Below are 10,808 nucleotides of genomic sequence, written 5' to 3' on the forward strand. Positions count from 1 at the left end.
TCATTCCCAATCATCCTGGTTTTAGCTGGACAGTCCTGATTTTCAGGCCCTTTACTTCTGTCCCAGGTAGCTGCCCTACTGTGCCGGATCATAGACCAGATGGGAAGATCCTCTGATGTCTCCTGGCTGGCCCAATGAGCTGTAAAATCAATGCAATCCTCTCGTGGCCACCTTGAGATGCTCTGAAGCTAAGCTCTGCAAGTTGGCTTTTCTCCTTAAGGTGGGTGGCTGGCGATACCCCAACACAGGTGTCCTGATTTGAACACTTGAAAAGTTGGGGGTTTCATTAATACACCTGTTTATTCTTCTTTTGTTCTGGGTGTGGGAACTGGCATATTGCTACCACATCAGGACTGAGATTGTTCTCCTGCTCTATTATTTGTGGCAATAGCTTTACTGAAAATGCATGGCTGTAAAGAAATTCTACAGGATCATCATGCAGTCGGCTAAAGCAATCTTCTATGTTTTAAATTTTAATCTCTTTCAATGGTTATGGTAATTAATAATTAGTGGCAGAGGAAAAAAAAACAATTTAATAAAAAAAAATATTAAAAAATAAGAATTCATTTGCAAAAAAAGGGACACATTTTGCTTACAGACACGGTTAGATTTTACACACGCCAGACTTAAAAATCTTGTTGAGACAGAACACGTTTCCCGGCTCTCCTGTGGATAAACATTACTGTCATGGCGGGCATTTGTTGACTTTGCTGAGGTTTTTAGAAGCAGATTTAACTAGTCATTGTCACGAAAACTATGCTCCTGAAAGTAAAGCCCATCTTACTTCCAAACTCCTTTGTTCTCTATTTACAAATTCTGTTGGAACGGTTTGCTGAATTTATATGAAACTGTCAAACGCCTGTTGAATACAGTAGGGCTAATGCATTCTTTTCACGTTTTCGTTCTGCAATAACGACGTTAAGAGCAAACAAAACACCCTGTCTCCACTTGTATGACTGAATTTAGTTCGTGTGGGATGCGATACACAGATCTCAACATGGACACGAGGTCAAAAGGGAAGTTAAAAACTAAAATATACACTCTGCGGATATGGAAGCGTTTGCCAACTTTCAGAAACACGAATATAAATATTTCCATACCACACTTCTTAGGACTTATTAGCATTTAGGGAACACATATATCTAACACAACATGCATTAAGTTACATGTTGTGTTAATTATTCTTGTTTGGGCAAACAAGCACCAAGTTCTACCAATTGTTCACAACAATAAAGGTCCCTCTCGAGAGTCCCTTATAATAAAAAGCTGGAAATTGACCCATTTTTAATGTGATGTATAATTAGGTTTATTGCAGCACCACTGCATATGTATGTTTATAGTGCACATATACATACAATTATTATACATATGTCAGTATTTACAGATATACTAGTTTACTGTCTTTAAACATTGTTCACATAAACTGAATGGAAATTGGGCTAGTAACAAATATACAAGCATATATGTACATATCTTACACTGAGAAACACTGATGTACGCATTAGAAAACACACAATGCTGAATATATATACACATACATATATATACACACATACATTATATATATATATATATATATATATATATATATATATATATATATATATATATATACACACACACAGGTAAGGATTTTCAGGCACATTCAGGGAGTGAAGAGGGAAAAAAAAAGTTAGGGATTATTTTTATATTATTGTATCAAAAATCTTTGGGGAAAAAAGTGGCCAAACTAGAATATTAATTAGTTCCCTGCTCTGAATAAATAAACAAGGAATAATAATGCAGAACAGAAAGTTAAAAACTTGCTTGTTTTAATAAATGAACCATATTACATAGGCTTATTTAGTATATTAAACTAAAAATGCAGAACTTGGGGAAACCTTTTTAAGTAAGTCTGCTTGGGATACGCAAGTACAGCAGAAAAAAAAATAGACTATGTGATAACCAAACTGCATCAAACAGTGTAAAAACCCACGGTTTACAATCTCAGTCTGTCATACTTTATGACATTGCCTATCTAATGAGTAGATGTTTTCATTGTAAGGTTCAGCAAACAACTTTAAAACATGTAAAAAAAAAAAAAAAAAAAAAGTTTTTGGTTTATAGTAAAAATATGGTGTAAACCCACAGATGGCACAAAATATAACGGAGCCCTTCCTATCATCTACACAAATGTTTAGTATCAGCAAATGAGGAGATGTTTATTTGTCAAAGATCAATAAGGTCCGAGCTGCAGACACTCCAAAGCTTTAAAAACCAGAAACCTTCTGCATTCCACAATGACGTATTCTACAAAACAACAGAACAGTGTGTTGCAAAACTAAGCGTTACGTGCAATTCTTTACAACAGCGGAACAGAGTCTCATGCGAATGTATCTACCCAGGGAATTATTCACTTAACTTCTATTTTTTTATCCTGTTACGAAAAGGCCGTCATGTGAGAGGGGCTGTGATAGCCCTGCATGATGCATAGTTAAATGTGCTAGATTATCCAATTTAATTATGCATTATACAGGGTCACTTGCGTTGGCCCTTCATAATGCATAACTAAATCAGAGATCAAATGTTTAGTTCCAAACCCACTAAACCACTAGGATATAAAAGGGGCTTTCATCTGTCTGTAGTAGCACACAACATCTGCTTAACCAGTTCTGTGCAATTCATGCCGTAAAACTATAAAAATACCATAAAAACAGGCATTTCTGTATCCTCTATGGACAAGGGATGTAAAACAAAAACAAACAAAAAAAAAAACCCGGGAACTGAATAAGTAATAATTGCCAACATGGAATCATTCAAGTCTACTGGTCAATGAAGGTATTTTCATTAAGATAAAAAGTTACAAATAACTTTAATTTAGGTTTTATCAAAAGGACACTGAATCAGTGAACAGCTTACCAACTTTTCTTTAAATATTGCATTTCTACATAGTTTTAAAAATGCATCATAATAAAATTGCCATTGTTGATGTAAAACCCAACAAAAAGGAAAAACAAAAGTATCACTGAAATGACTTTAAAGAGAAAGTTCTAAGCAGAGTATAAATAATTTTATATGTATATTTTGATGCATCCCACATGTACGCACATGTACACACACACATACATACACACACACGCACTAGTACACTGTACAGTAGGAAAATCAGTTACATGGGCAAACACAATAAAAGGAACAAGTTCCAGATGTTCTGCTCGTGTGACATGTCAAGATAATGGCTGCCAAATATTTCAAGCATCAGAGAGAGTCTGTTCTTCTCCTGGCGAATACAGCAGACATACTCTTTACAATGCCTCGTATTCCTGTCCCTCTCTTTGTAACCAGCTTTGATTCCTTAATCTTGTCCACCAAACCATGGAAAACCATCAGAACTCCGTGATAAGCTTCAGCTGCGGAAACCTCGTAGAAGTCGCAGTCCATGGATAAAGCCAAAAGCCTTCCTTCTTCGCTGGATACAGTTCGCAGGTGATGAAGATCTCGCTTATTGCCCACAATGACAATGGGTAGTTTCTCTGGTCCTAAGCAGTCTTTAGCTGCTTTGATGAGCTGAAGAGTTTGGCAGACGATATTGAAGCTCGCTCGGTCACATATGCTGTAGACAAGGACAAACCCATCGGCCCACTGGATGCGCTTTTCTTCTTCTGCGCAACTCTCATCAGTTGGTTCCTTGGTAAATAAGACAAACGAATAAGTGAGCGAGGAAGCTAAGTGATTTACTCACACCGTTGCAGATATTTGTGTGGTTTAATTTAATGGTCAGTTGTCACTTGTGCCCTGTCCAATTCAAAAGCTAAACCTTTTAGAATTGTTTTAAGTTAAGGTCTGATTGGTGGCTTAAGCTGTCAATCAGTGACAAGAATACTCACATGAATTTCATTGGAAGTACTTTACTGCCACTGATTGACAGCTTAAGCAGCCAATCAATGGCTGCAAATTCTGTGTCAGATAAGTTTTAGTAGAAAGCATATTAAAGTACTCACTTTAACATACAGCATCCTATAGTAGAGGTGTCAGGGACACTAAACTGTCCCTTTAATAGACCTTTTTCTTCCCAATATATATATAATACTAAGAAAATTTACATAAATCGGGAGAAAAACATAATACAGCCTTTTTTTTCAACAGGTTGGTGAACTGCAATTCCCACATTCCTCAGCCAGCAACACCAAAACAGGTTGCTTATTCCTGGTGTACGATCACGCAAAAACATTCTGCGTGCAAAAGTGGTTGGAGAGCTGTTTAATCTATGGACTCACCCAGTACCACGTTCCATTTCTCTTCAAAGAAAAAATCCAGCATATGGCAGCAATTTCCCTTATCTTTTCATGGGTTTTATGAACACTCAGGTATGGGTGCATACTTCTCATCTATAAGAGTTCTTAGGAGTTGACTGCACTTTAGTATCATAACACTTTAACTCTCTGGCTGCTAGATTGTAAGCTCACAAGAACAGGGTCCTCTTTACATTTTGTACCAGGTTGCCATTGTGTGTGATTTTTAAACCGTTTCCCTGACTCCGATTGTAACAGCGCTACTGAATCTGCCGGCGCAAGTAATAAAGGGGGCAAAACACTGTAGAGACGTGCCTTTCTCAGCCGCCTGGCATTCAAACGGTTAAAAGCAAAACTTAGCTATTTCTACTAAAACTTAACATACTTACTCAGTGTTAAGACTTAGATTTAATGCGATTGACTATAATTTACAGTCCCAACAATCTGTCCACGCTAAGCATCTGAGGGGGATAAGAACCATTTGGCCCATCTAGTCTGCCAATTTTTAACACTGGGACCTTTAATTAGTCCTTGTCCATATGCAGGTCCCATACATCCTTCCTTTACTGTGTTTAACCTCTACCACCTCTGATGGGAGGCTCTTCCATTCTCCTATCACCCTCTCAGTAGAGTAACACTTTCTTATGTTACATCTAAGCCTGTAGTTTTAGATTATGCCTTATTGTTCTAACATTTCTTCTTCTTTGAATGAAAAGTAGCTTTCCACCAACAACTGGATAGATGCATGGTGTCCAACCCTAAGCTACATCTTTCACGTTTGTCCTGCCTCGTGTCTCTCCACGCCTGTAGATGGCTGTGGTCAAAAACAAGAAGAGTTGGGGAAGACAGCCAGTGGGACCAATCGCGATACAGACTTTTATCCTCAGACAATGCACCTATAGGGGGCGCTATATACACAATGAAATTATATTGCTGTATATTTTTTTCAATCCCTGCTTTTTACACACTGCTGTATCGTTAGTGTTGACAAAGCAGCCGATGCTGTGATTGAGTGATGTAAATATTCTGATTACTGATATTTTAAATGGTAATTAGAAGTCTGTGCCAAGTACGTTTATAAAAGCAATTCTACTAATGGTTGCACTCTACTCGTGTTTGCAGGCTGGAGAGCTATTAGAGAAATCTATAAAGTCATATATAATGTATATCAAGTTTCTGATTTCTCCCCCAAAGCCTTCATAAGCATATATGGGTGCTGCAATAGACTTTTTTTTATGGGGGGGGTATATGTCCTAGCTTGCATTGTATGTGGACATAGGATGGATGTAAGCAAACTCTCCTTACCATGACTATAAATCATAATCAGGCAACTTGGCAGATAAACCCGAGTGCGAGAGACAAGTTCTGATCGTTTTCCTGGGATGTGTACACGTGAAGTCCAGCAAAGGCAAGCTATGGTTAGTTCCTCCTCCAGGGAGATGGCCACCCGGGCCAAAGATATCATGATCTGGTCATGCGGGTGGAAAGTGGAACTCAAGCATCACACCTCTAGCACGGCTATATTCTTAATACCGCCGGCAGTTTATCTACATCTACCTCTGCCGATCTTATTGCAAATATGGCTGTGAAAGAGCCATCCTAATGTGCCCAACCCCCACCCCATGGGTAGAAAAAATACAACTCCTAAAAATCATAAAAACTACTACAGAGCACACAGCTTAGGAAGAATAAGTAAAACATAAGCACAATTTACATTGTATTTTTATGTAAATGTATTATTATTAGTAAATGCACACTGGAGTCACGCAGGGAATGAGAGCCGCGGCTACAAAGAGTGGAAAGGACTGGTCTGTTCAGCTACATCTCTACTGGGTGACATGATATAAAGGTCCCCACTGGGGCCGTACAGAAGCCAAGCCATGAACCAAATCCATGCAGCTAGTTAACCAGAATGCAGTCGAAAACAGGTAGTGTCAAATCTGTTATTAAACATATTTTAAGTTATCAGATGGACTAAAGATTGCAAAAAAAAGTCACATTTTTTATTTAAAAAAAAAAAAAATTCCACAAATTTTCACTTACGTTTTTTTTGATTTTCAGTAAATAATAATAATTTTAAAAGAAAATCACCTTTGAATACGGAAAATCCCAAATATTAAACAGTACTTCCTTTCCATCCACAGTGACGTTATGGCTATATATAGACTCTGTAAAAGAAAAAGCTTACATTAAATCATGCAATTAAAACCATATCACATCTTACCATTACGCTTTAAATGTCATGGGGGGGGCTATACATTAAAAAGCAATACCGAGGCATCCGCTTCTCTTCTGTATAACAGATCAATTACATCTCATTACTATACGCATCACTTTCCATTATGACAAAGGATGTTTTCCTCCAGTATATAAGTTAATTACCGCAGATATTACCTTTACTTCAGACGGACTGCTACGTCTAAAAATAACGTTATTATGACATTATCAGCAAACCCACAGCACAACGGGTACCCGTCACTACAAAGTAATGGCTTTAGTGATGCAACCGGGCCGGTAAAAACAAACAAAAAAATATATGATAGAAACTGCATTAAAAAACAACCGGGATGCGAGCCTCATCTAGGGCAATCTGTGATCGCGTGTTAACACGTTAGGGGCACGTTTCACACATACACTGTATAATTAATAACGAGCACCATGACAGAACTGAGAACTTCACCTATAGAATGTGACATCAAATATATAGACATGTTCACAGTATATATCTGTATGCCGCAGGTAAACCCAGAGAGAGGGCATCGCATTCACGGAGACAGCCGTGTGCATTTAGATGCGCACAGGCATGCAGCCGCATGCAAAACCTGCCTGCGTGTCCACAAAACGCCTGCTTAGTATATCTAGTTTACGACCCTTAAATAAAGCGAAGATTGCAATCCACGCCTTATATTAAATATTTAAGGGAATTCTTCAAGAAACATTAATGACCTAAAACCGTTCTCCTGCTTGTGTTTAATATACTGTATGTATGTATGTGTGTATATATATATATATATATATATATATATATATATGTATATGTATATACACACTGTCACTGAATACTTATCTTTCAGCAGCTTTTAATATATCTTTTGGCAGCACTATTACACTTCCAGCTACAACTGATTCACAACTCAACGCGTTCTACAGGCACAAGAGCAATGATATATTCCCATCCTCATTAAAACTGCTGTCCCACTTACTCTGTGTGAATTTTAGGTATACTAAATGCAGCATTAGAAACCTGGGTGCCCAGATCTGTCAAAGAAATAACCCTTTAATAGAGTAACATAGCATGTGAAAAAGATACAGACATTGAGAAGTTGTTGCCATAGAAACTTAAAAAGCATCTTGAAAGTTTCTATTTTTTAATGCCATTAAAGTTTTATTATGAATAAGTAGAATAACAGATTATTTATGCAAGTCATGATTTGTGAAGCAGCACCTTTCATGTCCATAGACTTCCAAGGTGTGGTCTGTTACTGATCGGAAATCAGAGCTGGGGATATAAGAGAGATGCGGCATATCTCAATTTTAATATATTCAGATTAAAAATGAACCATATGTACAATACGGGCACCTTAATCAGTCATTGGTCTCATCTTAGGTTCAGGATAGCTCTACGTCTGCCCCATGCATGTTTAAACTCCCCGACTGTATTAACATCTACCGCTTCTGATGGGAGGCTGTTCCATTTATCTACCACCCTCTCAGTACATGGCACAGTTGGAGTAATCACCCTGTAGACATTTCCAAACAACAATAATCTATACTTACCCAGTTCCCCGTATTCACCGATGAAACGTCGGGTTAAAAACCGAACAGTTAAGGCTGTGAATAAAAGTAACGAAATGTTTTCGTTAGACTGTGCAGAGAAGGGTAAGTGGACATTAACATTAATGTGATTCATTTGTTTAATTAGTCCTATGTGCGGCCAAAACCAAAGCAGTTTAATAAATCAGATATAGCAGATATATAGTCATTTGTATGACCTGCCATAACGCATATAAACAATGAGTCACTCTGGTTTTTAGGTGGGTTGAATCCATGGGTTTTACTGCAACCACATCATTTTCAGACTGACAAATAATGGCAGGGCATGATGGGAGTTGTAGTCCACACCTGCCAGATGATGTCTCAATACAGCAATGTGTCCAGAGTTTTTTTTTTCTTTAAGTATATACATTTTAGAGGTGCTTGGGCTAGTTAAGGCATGACATTTTGTAAGCCACAAATACAGTTTGCATAAATAACATAAAATAAATATTTAGTGAAATAGAGTGCTGCTCACCTGATTTCCCGACCCCGTCTGCACCAAGAACTAAGATATTTGCTTCCATTTTGAGTGCAGTGGGTCCAGTCATTTCTGCTGGACTTGCAGGAGGTTGGTGTTCAGGGATGAGGCTGACAGATCTCCGCAGAGGGATTTTAAGTACCATTTGCAGGGGTCAGACCTACAGCGATGCCCTGCAGGAGAAGCTCTCTGCGAGCTCTCTCTCTCACTGAGACCCAGCACATCTGCTCAGCATAGGCATTCCATTGGAATGTACCATCCTGCAACCGGGACAGGGTCCACCCGATCGCAAAGGGAGACGAACGGAAATACGTTTAAACGATACGTGAAAGGTATTACTAATAAGCGGGGTCTAAGTAATAAAGGAATACCAACTGGAAAATATATGATTAAAAAACGTTATATATTTGTACTGTTAATTGGTACAGTCCACAACTCTATTGACTGTCCGGCTGTGGAACCGAACGTAAAACCGGATTAAGTGCTGCGCAGGGTTCGTCATTTTGGAGGAAAGTACATCTGATCTGCACTGAGATGACAATAAATGTGTACAGTTATTTTTGTATGAATTTGTACTATTGTATCAAAACTGTTTCAGCAGCCAGGTTTAAAACAAATATACATCAATATGATGACTTGGGTTATATGGGACAGGGGTCCCTTTTTGCTACATCACCCATCCATACAAATGGCCCCTAAATACAGAGACCCCCAGAAATACTTCTGTCCCTTTTCCTTCCCCAGGTATATTTTTCTTCTTATTAGCAGCCGCCAATGGGACGGCCCAGCATGTAAGATGTCGTGGTAAAGCTGCCTTTAACCGAACCACCTAAAAAAAACTGTCCCTGTTTGGCAATTTGAAATGTTGGGAGGAATGAATTATTGTTCAAAGCTTCAGTGGTCATATTTTAAGATATTTTCAATTGGTCCTTGACAGAGATACTGGGAGATTCCATTCTATTAATATTTATGTTCTGACACTCAAAACTCTTAAGCACCTGCTTAACCTGGAGGCTACCTGGAGCTCTGAGCGAGTGGCTTTGCAAAGGGGTTTGGCTAGCCACAAATGTAGGCCTGGCTAGCCACCCAAGAGGCATGCTTAGCAGTGCAATGGCTGAGGCTAGCTACAGATAAGGGCAGGGCTGGCCTCAGATAGTATTGAATTGTTTGTGAGTAGGAGGGAAATTGGTCAGAAAGTGAGCATGGCTAGACACCACTGCCCTGCTCCAGAGACCCAGAGGAGCAGTGCTTCACCAGGAGACTCCCAGTCAAACCCAAAGAATTGCCAAGTCTGAACACAAGTGGAAAAAACAATGACCTCAAATATATGGAGGGTCTACGCAAAGTTTATAAAATATCCCTTTACTGGAGATCCCATTATTACTTCTTCATCAGTTCTTTTCTACATATAATAATATTAAACATTCTACATATAATACCATCCATTCCTTCTGTACAGCCTTTCACATACTTGGCTTTGGGCAGCTGTACGCAGCTGATATGATAGCTATGTCCCCTTTGAATTATTGTCACAGCCTCCTTGGTTTGCAGATGTGTTCAGCCAAACATATCTTCTGCATGCTACTGGGCACATGCACAATGCTCACCAGCAGCCAGCTCCAGTCCTCAAACCCCAAGATATAATCCTATGGGGGTCTAAGGAGACCCTGTGCATGCATGTGCGCAAAGCAGTGCCATGGATTCCACCCTTCAAGCCAAAACTGGTGGCAAAAGTCTGACTGCAGAGATGATGGCGTGCTGCAGCTTCTTCTTAAGGTAAGTTAATTTTTTACCTCCTTAAAGGTTAATGAATGTACTCAAAAAGTACTTTAATGAACATTCTTCTTCAGGGCTGTATGGGATTTAAGTTTTGATCACATAGTTCTGTTTTTTTTGGTAAAAGTACTTTGGGAATTTTCTTAATAACTGAAAAAAATATTACAATAGTCCATGCTGCTTTATACAATAGCCAGCAAAATGTTATGTTCCATGTTTTTCTTAATTAAAACAACTGAGACTTTGTTTTGGCTCAGACTAATAAAAACTCTTAGATTCCCCCAGTGTCTTTTCGTTGAATACCTTCCAACATATTTTCAGCAATTCGTATTATTGTATTAGGTTTCACCACTGTTATACTGCGATAGCAAAACCATTGAAAAATTATGCCTGTGATTTTGGCCAAATAATGTTTTTTTTTTGAATCTGATGCATGAAAATATATCCTAGCTTTTTGCAATAAAATA

General features: G+C 38.4%; 1 protein-coding gene across 1 annotated transcript; it reads right to left on the bottom strand.

Annotated features, from left to right (window-relative positions):
• Positions 1–3,009: 3,009 nt before the first annotated feature.
• Positions 3,010–8,776, bottom strand: LOC128492765 (ras-related and estrogen-regulated growth inhibitor-like protein). The gene is made up of 4 exons (XM_053465450.1): positions 8,563–8,776; positions 8,049–8,102; positions 6,363–6,439; positions 3,010–3,666 (listed from the first exon to the last, which is right to left on the bottom strand). The coding sequence occupies exons 1-4, from the start codon at positions 8,708–8,710 to the stop codon at positions 3,238–3,240; spliced, it is 708 nt and encodes a 235-aa protein (XP_053321425.1). The 5' UTR covers positions 8,711–8,776; the 3' UTR covers positions 3,010–3,237.
• Positions 8,777–10,808: the final 2,032 nt, after the last annotated feature.

The sequence above is a fragment of the Spea bombifrons genome, chromosome 4 (genome assembly GCF_027358695.1).
Source record: "Spea bombifrons isolate aSpeBom1 chromosome 4, aSpeBom1.2.pri, whole genome shotgun sequence".
In the NCBI taxonomy this organism is placed as follows: Eukaryota; Metazoa; Chordata; class Amphibia; order Anura; family Pelobatidae; genus Spea; species Spea bombifrons.

Excerpts from the sequence above, each read along its gene's own strand:
- LOC128492765 (XM_053465450.1), bottom strand. The coding sequence starts at position 8,710 with ATGGTACTTAAAATCCCTCTGCGGAGATCTGTCAGCCTCATCCCTGAA. Across the intron at positions 8,103-8,562 it reads AGACGGGGTCGGGAAATCAG|CCTTAACTGTTCGGTTTTTA; the intron begins GTGAGCAGCACT and ends TTTTATTCACAG. Across the intron at positions 3,667-6,362 it reads GGGATTTTCCGTATTCAAAG|GAACCAACTGATGAGAGTTG; the intron begins GTGATTTTCTTT and ends TTATTTACCAAG.